Genomic DNA, 24237 nt, shown 5'->3' on the forward strand with positions numbered 1-24237 from the left:
TCTCAATTAACATACCACGTCCTAATGCTGACCGCTATTTACCATGTACTTATCTACAGTACGGTCCTGGGAAATAAAAAAAAACATACGCGCATGTGATGTAAACAACAGCGTCGGAGTTCAGTGCGAACCAATTTATTATTTCAATTAAATATATATATAAAAAAGAGGTGTTTTATGTATGAGGAAATGTAATCATAAACGGATAAAAAAAACAAGTGTAAGCGCTGGCTAATACTCTGCTTCGGGATGTGGCGTTATGAGAAAATATAACGTTTGCTTGTTTAGTTTTGCGCCGGAGCGATGAGCCACGACGGAGAAATTTGACTCACTACAGACAGCATGCACTTACTAACTGAAATCTAATTTGTAGCTAATTTATTCAAGAAAGAGTTCCGGTCCACTAATCTGATTGGTCGAGCAGCATTGTGGAGTACGTCCACGTGCTAGCTCAAAATGGTTACTACAGTAAAACCATCAATCGCGAGTGTAATCCGAGTATCGACACGGCCGTGCTTGGCTCCGGCGCCTGACCTGCGTCTCGGGCTCGCGTCCGTACCCTGTAACTGAATACTGAACACTCTTCGTGCGATATGGCTCAAAATCGCCCGCATCACGTCCCGAGTTCTGCTACAACTCTGTAGTCAAGCCTTGCAGGCTGTAGAGGATGCGTGTGAAATGGCAGTAATTTCCTAAACTGCTTCAACAAGTCTGAAGGACTGGATGTGGTTTGACTCGGATGCTTACACAAAAGATCTGGGATCAGATACAGTACAGTACAGTACTTGTTAGACACATTACAGGGTAGATCATTTCCCACATGTCTAACATGATCTTGACTGACCGGCTAAATATGAGACGACACGGGAAAATTGGTCTCCATGTTGTTTGTCTGCTACAAGCCCTTCACAGACGTGCTTAAAATGTGTGCTCATTTATTTAATGGAGGTAAAGAAAGAAAGAAACCCAAAAACACCACCACCTCCATTTTCAGGGGGCAATCAGGACATATATCTATATAGCTATCCATCTATATTTGTATATCTATCCATTTCTATATCTCTATCTATCCATCTATATATCTAATCTCTATCGCTCTCTCTCTCTCTAATTGTTAGATAGATAGATAAAGACGTTATCTTTTTAGAGACTGTTATAGTCCCTCGTAAAAGGGGCAGAAAGAAAGATGTAAAGAAAAGAGAAAATATTTAGGATAATATTTTACTACTCCAGAAATTTGCTTGACCCCCCCCCCCCGTGTACATTTTCTTCTCCCCCCTCTACACAATACCCTGTGTGTATGCTCGTTTTGCTCTCAAATTTGTTTCATTTTCTATAATTGTCTATAAGTACCATACTTCTGACGTAGTTTCCATACACAGCGACGGGAAATGTCACCAACAGTGGACACAACACATGAATCCTGTTGAAGATTCTAAACTAGTGTTGGGAAAAAAGAAATAAATTAGCCCGTAAAAAAAAAAGAAAGTTTTTATTTATTCTAGAGACGCTGGTCTCACAGTGAACACCGGAGAGCTTTAGAAGTCTGTGAGGTACAGCCAGGGATTCGTGATTTGTTTAAAAATCTTGCTTGAAGTGGTGGAAAATCACAAGCAACGTCAGGGGTCCAAGCACTGAAGGATTTCAGGCAACTCGAAAGCAAAAAGTAATGAAAAGTGATGTGAATGCTTGGATTACGTTCATGACATAAATCAGTACTGACACGGTCTATGATTGTTTTTTTTTGTTTGTTTTTTTAAAAAATGTAAAAGTGGTCCATGGCTGCTCTAGAGTTGCATCAGCGCCTTGTTTTTGCAAATGATTTGTTTTTGTTTTTTTTATGAATGGAAAACCAAGCGGATGAATACAACAATGGGAACAGCTGAGTTCTCTGCAGATGTGGTCCAGTGTTGACACGCAAGCAGCTGTACCATCTTCACAGCCGAAACGCATCATGCGGCCACTGGAGTATAATCATCCAGTCGCAGAAATCCAATTCGTCTCAGCTGTCAGCCCGTGGTCATCTTCTACTTGAACCTCTTCGGTCTCGGGAACGTTTTCGAGTCCAGTTCCTGTGAGGCAGCGTGAGCTTTACCCAAAGACCGATCCAGAATAATATTTAACAGGCTGTTATATGACCCCCCCCTCGTTAAACTGCGTTGGCAGCGACTCGTACTGAACGACAGACCAAAACACTTGATGTTTATCAGCGTCTCAAAGAGAGGACGCTTTAAAAATCTCACATATGCAGCGATGTTTATGCTCCAGAATCGGTTATGAAAAACACATGCTAGCTTTAACACGGTAAACAACGGAAATTGGCCAAATTCCAACGAGAGACAGACTACAAGTCGGTCAGTCACTTTCTAGTGTGAACATAAGTGATTATTAACGAGACTAGCGCTTGACTGACAGCTAGTATCAGGTCTCAAAAAGTCATTATGGCGAGATTAGAGACCTCACACTGGACATCTGCGTGTTCCGTATGTCTAGATTACACACTTCCAGACGTATCTGATCCCACTTAGCCAGCGTTTTTATATAGAACTCATCGTTATAACAGAAATAAAACAAAACCCCCCTCATTAATTCCCCTCGTGCCTAATCAGCAGGTCATCTGGGTTTCATTAGGAACAGCAGACCTGCATAGAAGCAGATTTACTGACCTGAGGAAGCCATTACACGTGTCATTCTCCATTCGTCATCTTCATTCTATCTCTCCTGCCTTCTGTTTTCGTTTCTCCGACTTGCAGCCAGCTCCTCCGGTGATCGTCAGCCAAAGTCACTGCTGCTCAAACTCGGGCTGGTTTACGTCTCTGACCTTTACCCTGACGTTTACACGAAATGGTGCCATGCTCGCTTGGCCTCTAGAGGGCAGCCGTGGGCGACATCATGACCCACAGGTCAGCTCATGTCCACCTGGTTTCCAACTTCCTGGTTTTCTAGGGCATGTAGAAGTCCTATTGTTGGGGAGACGAGTCGGAATTCCAAATCGTCTGTGCGTGATGCCGGTGGGAATCGGATGCCGTGACCCGCTCACGTTCTAATCACACGTGGATCGCGTGCATCTAGATAGCACTGCGAGACTGCTGGATGGTAATTAAGAAGAAAGTCTCGATGAAATCCATCAGGATCAACCGTTGCGTTTCAAGCCACCTCAGGATAACCAAACGGTCTCAGAAGTACTGCACCATCGTAAGGGTTAAACCCTGCTCCAGAAACCTCACTATACGACCTATTCCTCAATGCCAAAACCATCTAAGGTCAAGTGTTCAGAAGAGCAGAAGCTAACCCTCTTGACGTTCCACGTCAATTCTCCTTCAAGTATCGGTCTTTCCATATGAATAGCGAACTTCTATACAGAATTCAGGTTCATTCTTCATCCGAGTCCAAAAGCTTTTCTTCCCAGAGCAGGTTTTGTAGACACTAAAGCCTTGTCGACGCTTGTAGAAGTGCACACTACGCAACTAAAAATGTACCCTTCATGTCTGTTACATGGACCATTGAAAAGCAGAAAGATCTTAACTAGTCCTGAGAGATATAGTGCTACATTTATATCAATTACATCACAGGAAAATGTTCTAGTCTGTAATGGAAATCGGTTACCGCTGCCTGCTCCAGCTAGCTTTTATAACGCTACTTTTATCCGCCATCGCAGTTACATTACCCTCCAAAACTACTGGAACAGGAAGGTCAATTCATTTGAAAACAGCTTTTATTTCCTGGTATTTATATCTAGATGTGTTAAATGACATAGAACTTTATTTAAAAAAAAATTAATAAAAATCTGACCACACAATTTGTAGGCGTGCAGAAATATTGGAACACGCGACTGACGAGAGTTTCTTGTTGCCCATGTGTGTCGTGTTAGATCGATTGTTTAAACAATAAATTGTTCTGAACAAATACTTTTGGTTTTAGCCTTCAGTTTCACCTGTGAAGACTGCATTTGTTGTTAAAAAGGATAAACCGACATAAAGATCAGAGAGCTGTCTATGGGAGAAAAGCAAGCCATTTTGAAGCTGAGAAAAGAGGGAAAAAAAATCAATCAATAAATCAATCAATCAATCAATCAATCAGAGGCATTGCACAAGCATTGGGTATAGCCAATACAACAATATGGAATGTCCTGAAAAAGAAAGAAACCACTGAAGTACTGAGCAACAGACACCGAACGGGTCGGCCAAAGAAAACAACAACAGGTAATGACAGAAACATTGTGAGAGCTGCGAAGAAAAACTCAAAAACAAGTCAGTGACATCACCAACATCCTCCACAGGGCAGGGGTGAAGGTCTCACAATCCACGGTTCGAAGAAGACTTTGAGAGCAGACTATAGAGGGCATACCACAATATGAAACCAATACATCACTTTGTGTTCAGCTTCCTACTTTAATGAATTTGCACAGGAAATTTTAGCATAAGCTTTTTCTTCCCCCATGATTCTCAACTAGATTTGTCAAGTCATTGCTCATGAACGATTTGTTGAACCTGACCAAACACTGTAATTGCTTTTGACATCGTTGACACAGCAGGTGTCGAGTGTAACAACTGCTATCTGGAAATCCTCACAGCTGCAGTCATATTGTCTGGGTTATGGTCCTATTAGACAACAGCTATAAACAGAAAAACCACCAATCAGCACTCACCACACACACACACAACTTTCGCTGACCGTTAAACAGGCCTCGGCGAAGAGGAACTTCCCATGTTATTCAGTCAGGGCATATGTTTTATGCATGAACTCAACTAATAATATATATATATATATATATATATATATATATATATATATATATATATATATATATATATATATATATATATATATATATATATATATATATATATATATATATATATATATATATAATCTGTTTACGTGGCACATCCACTATACAAGTCCCGTGTGAGCCGTTACTATAGAAACAATAATTTATTAGGACAAGTGCATTAATATAAATTTGGAGTTGCACTACTCTCAGAGCTGCTGTTCTACAAAATAAATAAAAGAATCAAATCAACACCATTCTGACCAATCAGAATCGAGAATGCGATGGCGCTGTGGTATGTTCGTTATTACGCAATACGTTATACCCGACTGGTCTTCCTGATGACTCACCTTTGACTTGTTATTCCAATTCAACACCAGAAACATTCAACACTGAGCTTTACTCCAGTGCCGCTCAACCCAGAGCAGAACTCCCACCAACCGGACAGCTGCAATAATAAACCCAACTCAAGTCTGATGTCATTTGGACTCGTGCTTGTGGCTCCATCATTGTGTGTTAGATCGTGTCAAAATATTGACCACAAGGTACGGCATGTTTTGGCCACAACGGGTATAATTTGAGCTTGAACAAAGAAATAAAAAAGAAAAAAAAAAAAAAAAACGACAGTTTGAGAGACTGCTATACTGAATGATCTTCAGGTCCTGGCTTTAGTTTCTTACTTTCTCAGGAGGGTGCTTGGGTGATTTTTTTGTTCCTGGCAGCAGTACATAGATGATGCAGGGTTGTGCCTAGCAACTCCAAATTGCACTGACCTAAACAAAGGGTCTACCATCTGGCCAAATGTCACGCTGCCATGTGATACAGTTTAGGCGAAATGAGACAAAGTCTGGAAAACAGTGACACCAAGACAGCGGCGCATGCAAAAGAACTTTCACTGTATGCACTCCGCGAACAGTTTGATTTCGCCACAAAATGTCGCACTTAAATTTATATTTTGGGAATTACCATAGTAATGTTCTCCCCGTGCTGATTGTCAGATCATATTATCCATATTCCAAATTGTATATAGGGTGTGCGAGTGCGAGTTTGTGCCCTGTGATGGGTTGGCACTCCGTCCAGGGTGTCCCCAGTCTTGTGCCCAGAGTTCCCTGGCTCTCCTAGGCTTTCCCACAGCTCCTCATAGGGTAAGTGGTATGGAAAATGGATGGATGGATTGCTTTTATGCATTTTATACATTACATATTGCTTCTCTAATTTTTTTCCATGTTCAAAGGCAAGTGCTTAATGTTAAAGACGGTGGTCTAGAAGCTGAGGTAGTACGGTTGTGCTGTTCGTCTTCATACTACTACAACAGTGTAGCGTAATGATTTATTACCCCACTCCTCTGCGTCACACAGAAGAGGACGGGGTTGCTTTCCGAGTCTGGTTCCTCTCAACTTCTTCCTCACCACTGTCACCTCTGGCTTGCTCATTAGGGATCTAAATTTACATCTGGATTTCTGTAAAGCTTCTTTGTGACAATGTCTTTTGTTCAAATAATTCTGAACTTTCATGGCCCTCTATTTGGAACAAAAAAACCCCGCACCATGACTAACCTTTACCCACCATTTAAAGAAAACAAAACGACCAAAAAAAAAAAGCCAAGCATTTTGGGATCGACTCGCTTAATTATAAACTCAGACAAAGTGAGGCTAACGTTTAAGGTGGACAGGATGTGGGAATCTGGTCAGCGTCGAAACAGACAATGTCTGGTTTCAAGGCTGACCACACGCTGGTCTATTATTGGCTACCGAGACAGCATACTCACTGAAAAGGCCCCAATCTAGACACCTGCTCGAGTGTTTGGGAATTCAGAAATACCTCGACTCGGAGCAATAACTATTCAAAGCTCTTATCCTCTGCTGCGATATATGCAGATGCACTGTTCACTCCATTTCCCACAACAGATATTACGTTAAATCATGTCACTTTAATTTCCCCAAGCTGTCTGTAGCAGTTCAATAACTCCACATGACTCGAGATCATGTCGAGAACAGTCCAAGAGGCCTGGGAAACCACTTTCGCGCACAACTGGGGGTACGGCGATTGTGTTGTCTGCATGTTGTCGTCTAGACAACAAAAATCCGTTTCTGTGTCAGCGATATTTCCTTAGCGGTCAGCTTGAAGGAAGCATTTCTCCCGTACTCTCGCTAGGTGCTAGAGTGCGGACCGATTTGCTAAAAAAAATAAAATAAAAACTTTTAGAATGAACGCTCGAACGTACCAACTGCTCAAATACTTCTTCATGCTGTGTTTTGATAGTAACGGAGTAATATTATTTCATAGCTGGAATTCCCTATTGTGGCTAAGACAGAAACACACCACTTCCCATGAGGCTTTGGCTAGTCTGTTATGCTAAATTTAAAACAGAGAACGCATTCACAGGCTCGATAAACTGGCCCACTTTTTTCCAATTACAAATCGGCTGTCTCTGGCGGTCCCCCCCTGCTGAGAGCGAGACGTAATCCTTGCTTTGGTAGTGGAAGATGTCAGACTCGGGAATCTGACTTCTCTATTGAGTCTAGCTATTCGACTGGAAAGAAACGCAGTTGAAGGAGATTTGACGTGCGGTGTCGAGAAGAATAGGTTCCGCTCTTGTGAGTCTCGGGTCTTTAAGAACGAGGTGCAACATGTTGAGCATCACTTCAAATCAAATTCTGGCATACCAGGACTCAAGATGGCGCCAGTTCTTAACGGCGACTCGGGTGGTTAAATTCATATCCGTTCGTTACTTGAGGGAGAAAAGCCTCAAAAGGTCAAGATCAATTAGTAGTCGGGATGTTAATCACCATGCTCTTTAACTCGGTCTAAACGGGATGACTTTTGACTGCGCTTTTCATGGTGCAACCGGTCCCACTGAGTTCCCAAAAACAGCCTTGGGCTAATGAGGTCTGGACAATGGAGGCTTGATGGGGTGCAAACACTTTTTAGGGACGCGGCATACAACAACAGGGAGCACTGAGCAAATGTTTAAGGCTGAGGGTTCCTGCAGGGTTTCCGAGCAACCGCTGTTTGGAGAAGCACTCGAGACTGGCTTGGGGCCCTCAATTCAGATTCTCAACCCCTCGGAATATGTGCACAACAAAGTGAGACGTCGCTCTGGCAGATGTAAGGATTGACTTTCCCGTCCGTGAGCTTTGTGCGGAAGGACCGCGGGACGTAATTAGCCGTTCTCCAAAATGCAAGAATGGTTTCTAATCCCGGGTCATGTACAAGAAGTTCACATGGAGTTGCATTTTCATACACGTTTCTCAAACCACAAATAGCTATCTCGCCAGAAGAATAACAGAACATGTGGGGACTCGGAGGGTCTCAAGACCTGGTATGCATAAATAATTGACCCAGTGTGAGTTTATGCAAAAGGGTCGCCCTGAGAGCTGGCGCTTTTTGCTGGCTGATTTATCAGATTGTGGCGGTGTTGGCTTTTGGAAAACGAGAACGCTGCTATCCTTCATCGGTCTTTCTGACGCACGATCAAAGCCTTGGAAGTTCAAACTGTGTGTGTTCTGGGGTAACTCTTCGTTTGCGGAGGGCCCGTGATCCTACATGATCTTCGAGATCTCAATTTGAAGAGCTGCATGAATTCGCACTGCTTGCCAAACTCGTCGTGTAACCCCCCCCCATTCATTTCAATGAATGATCTAAACAAATAAATAGATGTTGCACTCAATGCTTTAAGACTTTCAACAATTAGCTTGATTCGGTCAGTGAAAGAGTTTCTTCCTGATGTGCAGAAATTATGAAACTTAGCCCGAGTGACAAAAGATCTATAGGTCATGCAGGAAATTCGCCGCCTCATGACGGCAAAGTTTTGCGTTTGATTCACTAGTCACAAAAGGTTCATTACAATCTGAGGAAAAAGGTCAAGCCATTTAAATTAAAGCAGACCACATGTGTGTTTTTGGCGCCGGTTAAGAGAAAAGCTGAGTAATATGTGCCGGGCATCAACGCTAACGGATCATAAACATCAGGCGCACAGTTAAAGTGTTGACAGTAGTTACTTTATGCTAAGGATTAAATACATAGTGACTAGTTTTCTTTTTAGAATTTTTTCCACTAACAACATTTATCTCCTTAGTCAGCACTTGGGATACACTCTCCAGCTATAGTTCATCTGGGTCCAGTTAAACTGAACTTCTGGAGATTTTGTCACTATTGATCTTTGTGAACATTTACAACATGGATATACAAATCAGAAACACTGGATTCTTTAGAGGCCCATTTCAAGGTTTCTGTTTTTAGTTAAAAAGAAAGAAAAAAAAAACAACAGGCAAAGAGTAAAATCATAGAGCTGAATTATAGGCCATTATGAATCAAAATAGCATCATCTATAAAATTTTTTAAACTGTGCCCTGAATATGGCTAAGAATGTTGTACTTTTCTTCGAGGTGCCACAAGGTACAGTACTAGGTCCAATGTAGATTTAAAAAAGTTAATTTAATAGGACACCCTGAATGACATAAATAGAAAAATGTTTACATCAGAGACTCGTTACTGAATATACACAGAAATATATATAATTAATAGATTAAGCCTATCATTAGCAAGGATAGCTGGCATAAAATGCTAACCTGCCTATAAGTGTGTAAAATTTTTTCCATACAATCATTTTTATTATACAGACCTCATGATATAATCACTTTACTCAGCTCAAATAATTTCACCGTCAAGCGATATCTATTGATAGAGATCAGATTTGAGCCTGATGTCGAACATCACACCTGTGGATATTATAAGTAGTTTAAAAAAATAAATAAATAAATAAATAAATAAATTAAAAAAAAAGAAAAAGAAAAGAAACGCAGCTTATGCATCTTGTGTGTTGAAAAGGAGAATAACAGTCAAGGAAAGGGATTTCGTTGCCGTCAGAACGGAAGGACGGAGGAGACGATCTGATTTGCGAGGTCACCTGGAAGCACTTTAAAGAGGTGAAGATCTGAGACTAACAGCGCACCACTTGGAAACCAATCTTCCTTCTCTTTCATCCTAACTCGCGTCCACTGGATTGAGCCGCTGCCCCAATAAACTAAATAAAAAGGGTAGGTTTCAGATCCTGGTCCAAGTGTAATTTTGGACCCGTGTTCATGCTGAGATGGCGTAGTGGAACCCGAGCGCCGTCTGTTCCGAGCGAGTACTCACGCCAGAGCGGGAAATGACATGTCGTGTTTTTCTTTCATCATCATCATCATCATCATCATCATCATCCCAGTCATACAGGCCTGTAATGAGCCGTTTACTCAGATGGATTTGGTTCGGTAAAGTTGTTTGAAGAACTTCAGGTCCTTTACTGATGATAATCCCAATCCAATTCTCTCTCACTTTCTCCAGCTTTATTTCTCCAACAATGCCAAGATCGCACTCTACTCTCTTACCCTTTCTCTTCTCCCGTGCATCAACAAACAAATGTAAAAAGTGAAAAGCACAGGAAGTGTTACCCAAGAGCACGGAGATCGGTTAAAATTTGACATTAGAGATACGCTTACGCTGAAATGACCCATTGCGAAAATTGTACAAAATCTAAATGCTTTATTCAGCAAAACATCCAAGAAAAGTACAAGTTTGAAGTAGCTTACTTCTTTTCAAATGACAATGAAAAGCCCCGTGCAATATTTACATTAACGTCTTTCTACTTTCAGAAAAGTCTGTTACAAAGTCATCAATGCCCTGCATTTTTATGAACTAGTCTAAACAGATTTTCCTGTCGGACACGGTGCGTCGTACATCAAAAAAAAAAAAAAAAAAAAGGCGTCGGTTCTCTCGAGTGCACGGGGAACGATCTCTCCGACAAAGCGGTCGAGAAACCCGTGACTTCCTTCCAAAAAGCCGTGAAATTCATTCTTACGTTCTTGCAACAGAGCAGGCGGCATCGCCTCGAAGCGTGATCTCAATATATTTAATTGTACAGATATTTCCACATAGTCTTGGCTACGCCACTGAGCTGAGGTGTTAAAAATCCCAGAGATGCTGCTGTACCTGATTGATACACTCACACCATCACCACATACTCAAACATCTCATAATGCAAATAATATCTGCTTAGTCATGGTCCTCCAATGGTTGGTTTCCACCAAGTTTCTCAACTTAGTGGTTTATACAGTTAAAAGTGCTGTTTAGATCGATTCAGTGATCGTTTGGCATCGGCACCGAGGCGGGGCAACTTTCTGAATAACTCCATATGGAACAGAGCTTGGTTATATAATAACCATGACGTGGAACACTGAAGAAAAAAAACCCCCCAACAATACCACCGCTCTGATGTGTGTGCACTCTGAAACCCAACTGTAAAGTAGTTAATAGGACCCAGATCTCATGCAACTACCCATGTCCTGATTATGATTCATACCAGCCACTTGGACGCTCTCGCGAGGGCCATTTTCTCAAAACTGCCTTAATGCGCTTAATTAAAGCAACATAAACCGTCGGAAACGTTGGACTCTCGCGTACGGCTCGGATTTCTCGCATTCACGACCTTAACGACCGAGGCCGAGCTGGGAGGACCGAAGCTCTCTTTCTTACCCTGGTTTGGTGGTATGAAGGAAAGGAGATGCTTTCTAGGAGTCGGGTTGTAATCCTGGAAAGCAGGAGCGTAAACACCACGTGGCGATTTCTCTGCTTTAACAAAGCTAGAGGTAATTAGCGGACAGCGTGTTAGAGCAGTGAAAACGCCGAGGACATCGTGGCCTCTTGCCTTCTCTCCTCGGCTTAAAGCCCATGTAAAAACTCCTGCCAAATAAGTCCGTTACTTATCCTCGTAAGTAGCGGGCGAGCGCAGTTGCCATCGCTTTCTGTGCATGCGGAGCGGTTTATAAACGCCGAGCCGTGGAGTGTCCCAGAGCTCGTAAAAAAAAAAAAAAAAAAAAACCCATCTGATCTGCTTTCAAGCCTGAACTTGACTTAATCCAGGACTCGCGAAGCACGAATCTCAATTTTTAACGCAGATACCAGCCATGATGTCGCCGACATGTGCTCTACGGTAATCACTGCGCGTTTACGCTTATCGTCATCATTCGTTCTGGGTAAAACTTCAATTCTGTTTACTTCTGCGATGAAGGAGAAAAGTGTCAGGTTTGTCAAGTTATTCAGCCGTGTTTTGTTATAATATATTTCGATAAAGCTTCCTAGGATGTCGCATTTCAAAGTGACAGATTCCTGCTGTCGGGCTCCGTCTGACACGTCGCCGTAATCACGATAGGTTCCACTGAAAGGTGTTCTCCAGGTGCGTCGTTGCAATACAACGCTAAGTAGAGAACGTAGAGGTGTCGACATTCATGGTGTAGCTGTAGCATGATTTTTAAGCGACAGTACAGCAGCAGTCGGAGCTAACGCTAATAAAATTCACTTGGCGGAAAAGAGACAGTCAGTGAAAGGGAACGGACGCGTAAGCGCTTTCAGGGTGCGGTTACTTGCACGTCATGTCGACTTTATCTAGGTGACTTGTAAGTTCTCAAACCATGCCATAACGGACCAATAGGAAACGAGAGGGCGGGATTGTGGATAGAACATGCTGTTTATCATTCGTCTTGTTAACGTGCTGTGGTAAAAGTCCGTTTTTTCCTCTTGAGAAATTTCTAGTTAGCAATGTTAGCACAACTAAACACGAGTCCAAAGTAAAAGAGAAAGATGACCAGTCTCACAAGGGGGAGGGTTTTTTTGTGCATTTTTGCATCCCATCTGAAATGAAGCCCAGAAACTCCACTTTATCCGTAGCTGAAAACCGTGAGCCGTTTGCAATGTATACGGCAGTGATTGTTCCCAGGCTGGTTTGTGTTTCAGTATGTGTGTGTGTGTGTGTGTGTGTGTGTGTGTGTGTGTGTGGAAAGATGCAGCACAGCTGGCGGAGGAATGACTCACTCCTGTAGGCTCGACCCAAATCTGCTCTGCAATGCAAATAAATACCTTTATTGCTAATGCTAATACTCTCTCTCAAAAGCACATAACGGAGAATTGCATCCATGAATGCATGTCTTTAGAGGAATTAACAGCGCGCAACCCCCCCCACACACACACCTACCTTAACATTTCTCAGATATTGACCTGACAGTACTGGAGGTTTATATTAATGCGCTCGTTCTTGTTAATCTTAATAATCCTGTTCAGATTCCTCACACATGGGTTTCTTTTCTTCCTAGATACGAGTTCTTTTTAATAAAGTGTTTCAAACTTTAACTCTCTACTAGTATTCGAAAGCCTGGCACGCATCCAACCCTACAAGGTCGGTAAACATTATAAAATGGCCGCCGAGGGCAAATAAAAAGCCGTATGCGCACGCTCTCGCTTTCCTACACTCTATACGAGCGCGTTTTATAGAAACACACAGCATGGATTCAGCACGTTATAGCCCAATAGCCTATCCCCCCCCGCACCCCACCCCCCCCCCCCCCCCCCCCCCCCACGCTATTACACACCATTTGGTCACGGATTGTAAGCGATGTGTGCGTTTCACACGCTGTCGTTTCGGCAGATTATACTCTTAATATATAGCTCTTTGCGGTATAATCGCTGAAACATGACTCCCATCTTAATGTCAAGATTTCTTTTACTCTCATGGATTCTACTCGACTTTGACAGAACAGCCAGGATGCTGAAAAACGCAGCTTTAGAAATAACCACGCGTGACCACAGAGTGATGATCGCCGCTGGGTGACTCGTGAAATTACCGTGGCTGTTTTATGAAGACGGCCTCCTGCTTTATAGCACAAAACATTTTTTGTTCTCTTGTTCACATCTTTGTTTTGATTCCGGACTCCATTTAAGAGTCTCCGCGTGCGTCCGAACCTTTTTGAATAAGAGGGAAATTGATGCTTTATTTAGTTTTGTTAGTCAGTTCAAATCTCCAGAACCACATGACATTCCTGTAGCGCCACAGCGCTGTCATTTGGCTCAGTGCAAGAACTCGCATCCACAACAAAAAAACGCCGCGACCCAAGGCACATTCGTGTTCGATTCACTTCCTGCAGCTGAATCGATTCCGAGTCAAACGACTCTCTCTCTCTCTCTCTCTCTCTCTCTCACTGCAAACGAAACGCACTAGAGGGCACTTGGAAGTGCTCAGAGAGCATCTCGCCCGAGAGGTGGTCTCTCTCCGCTTCCAGGTGAACTCCAGTGACCTACACGACGTACGGATTAAACAGCACGGTTTTAATCCAACTCATAATTTGGATTAAAAAGCACAATTCGAAACCTGATATGGATTTCGTTCTTAAAATAATAATCATCTTGTGTAAAATCGTGTAATACCTTTCAACACAGCCGAACACGTGACCACTGAGCCGAGACGCTGAAGATATTCCTCTCAAAAATGCGCAAAAACATCATTAGACATCCGCTTTTGTACTCACGGCTTGAAAGCTGCGGCACATTGCAGGAGAGAGACGTGTTAATCCGAGCCGTCATGGACATGCACTCAGATGCACCATTGGAAAGGTGTGTCCTTTCTTTATTTAACATCAGGAGTGTGTGTGTGAGAGAGTGTGTGGGAGGTCATACAGTACTCTAACCTCTACAGAACTCCGTCACATGGTATTAAAAGTAAGAAACATCAAACTTGGAGGTCAGGTGTGGATTAACGTGAAGCTAATTCCACAAGACAGCGCGATCGTTTCGGTAAAAGCGGCGAGCGATTTTCCTGGAGCGGTTTCGCTTGGCGTGCTCACGATTAGTTCCGCATGTCCAACAAGCTGAAACAACTGAAGCATCTAAATGAAACTTTTGAGACTACGAGAGACGAGGTTTTAGGAAAAACCCCAGAATGTGGTCTAAAATTCACCACAGTGTTCAAACTGAGGGTCGAGATGTGTTTGTGAAAGCCTTGTCTGGTCAGATCGCTGCACTGATTAATGATGATGCAGAGAGAGACTGACAGAGAGAGAGAGAGAGAGAGAGAGAGAGAGAGAGAGAGAGAGAGACGGAGACAGAAAGAGACGGAGAGAGAGAGAGAGAGAGAGAGAGAGAGACAGAGAGAGATAGATAGATAGATAGATAGAGAGAGAGAGAGAGAGAGAGAGAGAGAGAGAGAGAGAGACTGAGACAGCGAGAGAGAGACTGAGACAACGAGAGAGACGCAGACAGCGATAGAGAGAGTGAATATAGCTGTATTTGGTTGGGATTAGTTGTACACAGGGAGGTGGGGTAATGTATTTATCTGTGTGTGTGTGTGTGTGTGTGTGTGTGTGTGTGTGCGTGCGTGTGTGCGCGCGTGCGTGTGTATCTCTAAGAGTTAACCCCTATCTGAATCGGTCATGTCAGTAATTTTTTTTTTACAGACTGCTCATGCACACGTCTGGAAAGATTACACCAGATTTTACCTTCTATAAAACGAGCTGTAAAAATAACCCAGTCCCGGATGAGCCACGTCACAAAAACATCACGATTAAACGCATTTCTACGATATAGAGTTGCATCGTGATTTAACGGGACGGCCGGGTTGTAATTATTTATAAACAAATTATGTCAAGATATCCATGACACCTGAGAAAACGCTTACAGCATCAATTCATCCCAGTATTCCACTACCCCAGTTTAAACCCCAGGTAATGTCTCCCGGAATACTGATAAAAATATTATTAATAATAAAGACGCTCCGGGAAGCGCTCGCTCTTTTCCATCGTCTCCTGCCGAAACCAAAACGTGTTTAAAACCCAGAAGGATAAAATACACACCTTTAAACGGACCAGTCAGGACAGAGCGGCACGTTTACACGTTTATTTAACACGTTTACACAAACAAGACCTCAGTGAGAGCTTTGAGGAAAAGTTGATCCTGTAAGCTTTCCAAAGAGTTTACATGTCCGGTAACGTGACGAGCTGCGTTTTATTTCTGCCTTTATTTACTTCGAGAGAGAGAGAGAGAGAGAGAGAGAGAGAGAGAGAGAGAGAGAGAGAGGTGAAGGAAACGACTGTTTACAGCTGCTACAACATGAAGGAACTAGCTAGTTTCATGGGCGCTCCACATCTATAAACAGATTAAAATCAAAAGTACAACATGCAAACAAAAACACAACAGACTCGCTTGACGGATAAATAAAACTTCGGAGTGAGAACAAATAACTCATTCCGTCCTATTGTTGATACTTTTCCTAGAACAGCACAACACAGGTAACGTAGCGACCGAAAGCGAGACGCAGAGAGAGAGAGAGAGAGAGACAGAGAGAGAGAGAGAGAGAGAGACTTACCTGCGATGCAGAGGCCGAATATACTCAGCAAGACCAGGATGTAAAGGGAAACGATGGCGTATTTGATGGCGGACAGAGAGTCCAAGTGGCCGCAGCAGCCGTCAGTTTTCCTCCGCCGCTTTCCAGAACTCGCTGCACAAGAGAACAGGATAAAGGTTGGACGAGGAAACCAGGAATACGGTTAAACGTTTCTCTTTCTGGCCGAGACACAACGGGAAAAGGTATTTCGTGACGTCGTACATGTAGCGCATCATCGAGACGACCAGAGTGTGAGAATGTCAGACGGACAGACTTGACGTTAGAACTCAACCTGCAAAATGTCTGGTAGAGAGACTCTTCAGACCGAGTGCAGATCTACAGCGAGAAGTACGGCGGATATTTACGTACGGCAGATGTGTAGGAGTTTATCGGTGTTGTGACATCACACAAGGCGGTGACGAGATTACACTTTATATAATGACGAAAAGGGACTTGAACAAATACACAAGAAGGAGAGTTTTGAAACTGGGTGTTGCTTGCATAGATAAAATGCCCTTTTAGAAGGATTGACATCCTTTATTTAAATAGTTAGAGGTTAGCACGTTCGCCTCACGCCTCCAGATTCGGGGGTTTGATTCCCATCGTGGCTCTGTGTGTGTGGAGTTTGCATGTTCTCCCCGTGCTGTGGGGGTTTCCTCCGGGTACTCCGGTTTCCTCCCCCAGTCCAAACACATGCATGGTAGGCTGATTGGCGTGTCTAAAGTGTCCGTAGTGTATGAATGGGTGTGTGAGTGTGTATGTGATTGTGCCCTGCCCTGTGATGTATTGGCACCCTGTCCAGGGTGTACCCGGCCTTGTGCCCGATGCTCCCTGAGATAGACTCCAGGTTCCCCGTGACCCTGAAAAGGATAAAGCGGTATAGAAGATGGATGGATGGAAGAATGAAATGACTGTATAATATTTTCCACTCAAAGATTACCGGATTTGTGCATGCATCTGTCTCTTTTGTGTTGAAATTTATTTGTCTTTCTCCTGCTAATGGACGACAAAAGGAGTTTACGTGTGCGTGCAGGATCAAATTTATACCCCAGGACACTGAAAGTCGGCATTTTCATTAAGACCCTAAAAACAAAAACACGACTAAAACCAGTGCGTCTGATTGAATTTTCTGATTATACGCGATCTCCGGACACGCTTTACGTCCCCGGAATGCACCTCAAGGATAAGTCCATATTCAGCGAGCTAAAATTTGAACGATCGGGATGATGTCGGTGTTTATGCGGCCGGGGTATGATGTCAGAGTTTCACATTACAGAGCCCAGCTTTAATAAAACACACTTATTAAGACTTAAATAACCAGCTCCTGGAAACGCTTTCCAAAAGCATGACTCGCTCATCCGCGGTCTCGTCTTCTCGTCGGGCTTATTAGGTGTCTAGATATATGCACGTCTGCGACTCATAAGGACCAGCGAACATGTTTACACCACTTTTATGCTCGGCGGGGCATTTAGGAACTAAGTGAAGCAAGCTGGCGCTCCTAAAATGTCGTAAATGGTTTTTTTTTTTTTTTTTTTTTTTTTTAAAAAGCATCCGAGCAGAAATAACAGCAGTGTATGAGGACAGAGAAGCAGAACACAAACATGCACAATGCCTACCCTCTACATGCAACCTTATATGGGTTTTATGGGAGATTTGATTTTTAAAAACAGGATTAAAATGCATCAGGATGTATACCATTTCGCCGTTTTATTTATTTTCTGATTGTAATTACTACATCTATCTTCGTTTGTCCGTAACATAAGCGTCATTGAAAACACGTACAGTATGTAGCCTATTAATTCTCTCACCTGTATATATTCTGCGGGTTTGTGTTCACAGCTCGAGTTTCTCGTCCTACAGCTGATCTACGCTTTTTATTTTCTCCCCTTCGTTCCTCGACTAGCAAATCCTCACTCACAGATGTCAAAACACTTGCTGGTTCCCATTGCAGCTCATGGAGGGAGGGAGAAGAAAAAAAAAAGCCCCAGATGGGTCACGGCAGCTCACACAGCTCTGCGGGACACACCCAGCTGTTCTGCTGTCAACACTCCAGACTCAAGTTTGGTTTATTGCCCAGCATGCTCTCTGATTCTCTCGCTCGGGGATCAGGCGTCATGTGGCCACCAAATTATTAGGCAAATATCTTTTATAATGGTGAGACTAAAGTGCAAAACTGTAAACAAACACGAAAATATCGGTTTTTATTCTTCTACCCAGGATAGAATGGTTTAACCAAGTTATGAAATATGTCAACGTGTCCATCACAAGGCAGATTTCGTCCGTCCCTGTCAGAGAACTCTTGATGGCACATCCGCAGGAGATTTAAAAGCCCGATTTTCTCCCCCTCGCTCTCGATTATTTGAACTTACCTTCTTCGCAGAGGTTGAGTTTGGACAGGTTCCGTCCATCGTAGCCCTCCTCATAAAACGAGCCATTGTCTCGCTCCTCATATGTGCTCAGGTACATGGCCTTGTTCTCCATTCAGGAACTAAAGCAGGAGAGAGACATTCAGAACCACCGTCAGGAGCTGAGCGGAACCAGAGGCAATCAGAACCATCCTCGCCGAATCGTATTTTTAACCAGGACACTGAAGACCACACTCTTGACCTTTTAGTATCATTATTTTTTAATGATTCATAGCATCAGCATGGACAGAGCTGATCAGATTCTCCATCACATGCACGTCATGTTCAGTGGTACAATGAAAAACGCATCTCCCTATGAATCAGAAGATTCTAGGTTCAGCTCCTAGCAAACTCTACCCATTAAGGCAGAGGAGGCTCAGTGGTTAAGGGTTACCAAAACAGAAGGTCAGGGATTCAAGCCCAAGCACTGCCAAGCTCCCACTGTTGCGCCCTTGTGCAAGGCCTCATGGCGGACCCTGCGCTCTGACCCAAACTGCCTAACATGCTAGGAGGGAAAGGCGAGCGAAGAGTTTTAATAAATTATAATATATACGTGACAAATAATGGCTTTCGACTACTCCTTTCATACCATCTCACCTATTCAAAGCCACCATCACATCCATTCATTCTGATCTATTCTCTACTCATTTAGAACCATCTTACCCACTCCAAACCACCATCTGACCCATTCCAGCCCAAAGGGAATCATTTAGAGCCATTTTCCCCAATTAGAACCATCGCACCCATTCCAAACCAACATGTTACCCATGTAGCACCATCTGACCAATTCCACACCAACACAGTACCCATTTAGAACTATCTGACCTAGTCCAAACCATTATGATACCCATTTCAAACCACCATCTCACCCATTCCAAACCAATAGGTTACCCATTTTATAACCATTTACCCATTTATTCCCATCATTTAGAAGCATTTCAAACCACCATCTTTCCTATTCTAAACCAACAATTTATCCATTTAGGACTCTTTGCCAAAGTCATATCTTTGCCATATCTATTCCAACACATCCAAACCTTTCCGAAAACCAAATGTTACACAGTTAGAAATATCTCGCCCATTCTGAACCACCGTCTTTCCCACTCCAAACCAATATGCTACCCATTTAGAACCATCTGATCAAGTCCGAAATAATATAGTACCCATTCCAAACCACCATCTGAACCATCTGACCCATTCTGAACCAACATGTTGCTCATTTAGAACTACTTTGCTCCCTCTGACTCAATCCTAACAGCTACCTTTCCCATCGCAAGACCATCTAGGACAGTCATCACCATTTGGAACCATCTCCTCATCTGTTCTATTCTATTGGGCCCACTGCTGCAGACCATGAGGGGAATCATGACAATAACTGTGGTCTTACTGTCCTATGTCAGTAAACATTATTATCCATAATTAAAAGAAATGTAGAATACATTAAAGAAACCCAAACCAATGAATCTATTTGCATTCAATGTGACTCTTGTGTTAGATTTTCAGCTATAATAACATAGCCACACAACCTACCCTGCATAATTACGATCACACTCATGAATGCGTGGCATTGTGTCCTTTCACAAATGAGAAACACACTCCACAAAGCGATGCTGTATGCTAAATACGTCCTACGTTTTCCATTACCTCGTCTACAGGTGCCTTGGATTGAGTTTCTGGACATGAATCACATGCCTTGGCTTTAAAAACAACATGACGAATGACACGCAGTACGCTCCAAGCTGGCTTTAAACGGTCTAGTAAAACAAGTGTCAGTCAGTGTGATCCAGGGTGCGTACACACAAGACTGTGTGTGGCTTTTCCTTTTTATTGGCTTCATCATGCGAGTGACCTCATCAAAGTTTTTTTTGGGAGGGAGGGGGGTGTTTATTTTGAATTCAAAGTCTGCAGGTTGAGCATGGACTAAACAGATTATTACATTAAATTAGTAGAAAACATAAAAATTCCATGTTACATTAGTCCATATGGCCACACTTCTATTTTGGACATTAAGATTTGTGCTACATTTAAGTTCACACATTACAGTGTACATTATTCCGCTCCAGCAATATACAGTCTGGTAGGAAACCCCATTCAGAGCCATATTATAAGATAATGGATGGAATGGAAAGGAATAAAAATGATGGATAGAGGGAAGGATGGATTTACGGATGGATGGTTCGTTCCCTGAATAAAGTGAATGGAATAAATGAATAAAGAATATGGAAATGAAGGAAATAAGGGAATGAAAAGAGGGAGGGAATGTAAGGGAATTAAGAAATTATGGTATGGATGGATGGATGGATTGATTGGAAGGAAAAAAAAGGAAGGAAGCAATATGATGAAAGGAATGAAGAAATGATGTATGAAGTGTTGGTTCGATGGATCAATGGAAGGAAATAGAAACAATGATGGATAGAAAGATGGAAAAAGGGAATGGAAAGGATGGATGATGAGAATGATGATATGATGGGAGGAATGGAATGAAATGACGGATGGAAGGAAGAAATTAATGGAAGGGAGTAAATAAAAAAATGGATGAAAAGTAAATGACGAAATGATGGATGGATGGAAGAGAAGAGAATGAAGAACTAATGGATGTAAAAATGTAAAGGAATGAAAAAAATATGGATGGATGGATAGATAGATAGGCGGAAGGAAAGAAGAAATGATGGATGGATGGAAACAAAAGGGAAAACTGTTGGATGGAAAGATGGAAAAAAGGAATGGAAAGGATGGATGGATGAGAATGAAGATATGATGGAGGAATGGAATGGAATGAAATGGATGGATGAAAGAAAGGATGGAAGCCAGTCTGCTACAAGTAACTAACTTTCATGAACATTTTTTACACAAAAAATGGATAAAAAAGGTAATTATTGGAATATCGCTTGAGTATAAGAGGAATAAAGCCCTTCAGGACATGCTGTAATAGTGACACCGCTTCATCACACCACCCGTCGTTTATGAGTTTCCCAGAACAGCATGACACCAAGTAGATTATTCCTTACTTGATTGTATTAATCATTTCTGTTTATAAATTTACCTCAATTTACAGTTTAGATCTCATTTTATTATTAGAATTACTCTCATAATTAACCACAAAAACCTTCTCGTCATTTCTTTTTAACCCGTCTCTACAGAGGGTGCCGATAATTCTGGTTGAGATTCATGAATGCTTGTTCACATGTATAAAAGGTTCTTGTTGAGTAAGTGTAGGGATGAACTTTATCCTTATTGCGATAAAAACAACATGAGACGTGAGTTACATTCGCATGCGATGATGCTGAGGTTTAGAAAATGAGGGGACACGATGACATCACTGCGTCTCCAGTTATCATCCGACTCACGAGGGATTTCTTTCCTTCAGAAAGTCACGCTCGACCTACAGAGATGAGGGACGAGCCGCGAGAGCGCCGTTTATCGAAGTCATTAAAAACGGCTTCATCACTGGAGTTTTCATTAAGCGCTGCATGTGTGTGCTGACATTTAGGAGTCCGCTGGCAGGCTGGGCTGCTAACACACACACACACACACACACACACGCTGCTAGGAAACTGGGACTAGAGTTAAACACTGTCGGAACCAGAAAAGACCCTGTGAAAGTGCAAACCTCCTGTCCAGTGTTTTTAGACAAGTTCTCCGTCCATCTCTCTGATGAACAACACTTTAATCCTCATTTCCTGCTCGCTGTTTAGCAATGCCTGTTAATCCAGGTGTGTTATATCAAGACACACACACACACACACACACACACACACACACACACACACACAGAGAGAGACAGACAGAGTCAGAAATACAGACAGTTGGAGACAGACAGAAAGTGGTGGATAGAGAGCGAGAGAGACAGACAGCCAGACAGTGAGTCAGAGATAAACACAGACAGACAGATGGAGTCAGACAAACAGTAGTAGACAGAGACACAGACAGAGACAAGCAGATGGAGACAGACAGACTGTGAGACACAGATATAGACAGAGACAGGAAGAGAGACATGGGCAGACAAATACAAATAAAGAGACAAAAAGATAGAAACCAACAAAGACAGAGACAGACATGTAGAACAGTTCTGAGTGGGTGTGGCCTAAAATACTACTATTCTACTGAACCAGAAATGGAGTGTGAGGCAGCAGTAGCGCGAACCCTAGACTTACTCACTGGACTTACTCAAACTGCAGCCATCCGCCCAGCGTGAAATCAGGGACTGCTGTGTTTTTTTCTTCCTTTTCACAGGAAAATGCCTGAAAAACTGTAGAGAGCGTCCTGGGTGAGTCTCGCCGTGTGGTACGGGAACCGGACAAACCGCAAGACCCTACAGTGAACTGTGAGAACAGCTGAAAAGATCACCTGGGTCTCTCTACCCACCAGCGACACCTCGGACAACATCCGCACAGCCGCCGGTACTGCAGACGACCACTCGCACCCCTCTCACCGACTCTTCACCCTCCTGCCTCCTTCAGAAGGTCCAGGAGCCAGCAGACTCCACACCGACTCAACACCCTGCTGCCTCCCAATGCTTACAAGGGCTGGTCAAACCCCTAACCGAGTAAGACCGCTCCAGACCGCACTTCACATAGCTACGTCAGACGCTTGCTCTGCTGCCCATATTGCTGCTATACTCGTGCTGCTACATTACACAATAGTGTACATCTCACCACACTCTCGCTGATTATTTTCCTATAACCGCACCACACTGACCGTGTTAATCCGTACTCACGTTGGAATACTGCCAGTAAGATATCTTCTACTCAACCTGCCGTAAATCTCCTCATATACCTGCTCATGAACGACCAAATTTTGACCAATGATGGATTGTGAGTCTTAAATCTTATAAAATAAGTCTTATAATCAACACCTGACTTCATGATGAACTTATTCCATTCAAGTCCATCTAGTTTCCTGCATTAACCACCATGCTGTTCGACTACCTGCTGAAAGAGGGGCAGTGTGATTCAGCCCTGACTTCATCTGTATCTAAAGAGAGAGCGATGCAGCGGTGCTTTGATCCTCCTCGTCCTCTGTAAAGATATATTTCAGACCTTGTTTATGTTGTGCAAGGCTATCGGCAGAAACACTCGGAGGTGGAAGACGCTGCAATGTGAAACAAGGTCGTTGTGCGTGTTTGGTAAAGACAGCAGGAAAAGACAGACAGAGACACACACACACACACACACACACACACACAGAAAGGTAGAGAGATGGAAAGGAAGTGTCAGTTATAGTACTCCACATGCACTCACTGTTAGACTAACTGTTATAGAAAAGCTGCACTGAATAGGACAAAAAATATAGATTTCAGTCGAAGAGACCAAAAGTTACACTGCACAATTTATTTATTTATTTTTTAATCCAATTGTTCAAAAATATTTAAATAAACTATACTTTGTGGGTTATTTATTGGACATTTTATTTATTTATTTATTTATTTAAAAAAAAAATTTATTCCTGAAGTTTCCAGCAGTTGATGATTTATGGAGCTACTTATATTTACAAGAACTCAATCATACATATACAAACTTTGAACGAATAAACATCACCCACCTTGATTCTCCAAAATGTTCTCCACTCTCAAAATCTCATCCTGCTCCTTCTCCTCACGTCTGTGCAGAACCAAAACCCGACCCCTCCTCCTCCTCCTCTTTCTCTCTCTCTCTCTCTCTCTCTCTCTCTCTCTCTCTCTCTCTCTCTCTACACTGATGTACACTGAACAGTCCGCCTCTAAACCCCTGCATGTGATCAGATGATTGGTGCTCTTGTGTTCTCCTGCACCATGAAGTTCTTCCTCTTTACTGCATTAATCCATCAGCCTGGTCTTCAGCTCGATCTGCTTCTTTATTTATTTATTTATTTATTTATTTCCAGCAGAGAATGAA

General features: G+C 42.7%; 1 protein-coding gene across 3 annotated transcripts in view; it reads right to left on the reverse strand.

Annotated features, from left to right (window-relative positions):
• The window catches only part of scara5 (scavenger receptor class A, member 5 (putative)), a 50848-nt gene extending 26752 nt beyond the window's left edge, over positions 1 to 24096 (reverse strand). For 2 of the 3 annotated variants that reach the window (XM_017450306.3, XM_017450296.3), the window contains exons 1-3: positions 23906 to 24096; positions 18329 to 18447; positions 15942 to 16073 (exon numbers count right to left, since the gene is read on the reverse strand). In XM_017450306.3, coding sequence (XP_017305795.1) covers positions 15942 to 16073; positions 18329 to 18440 — 244 coding nt within the window. In that variant the 5' untranslated portion in view covers positions 18441 to 18447; positions 23906 to 24096. The remainder of the gene's footprint in view (positions 1 to 15941; positions 16074 to 18328; positions 18448 to 23905) is intronic. The other variant, XM_017450314.3, reaches the window with a different exon arrangement.
• Positions 24097 to 24237: the final 141 nt, after the last annotated feature.

Source organism: Ictalurus punctatus, chromosome 2, assembly GCF_001660625.3.
Source record: "Ictalurus punctatus breed USDA103 chromosome 2, Coco_2.0, whole genome shotgun sequence".
Classification (NCBI taxonomy): domain Eukaryota; kingdom Metazoa; phylum Chordata; class Actinopteri; order Siluriformes; family Ictaluridae; genus Ictalurus; species Ictalurus punctatus.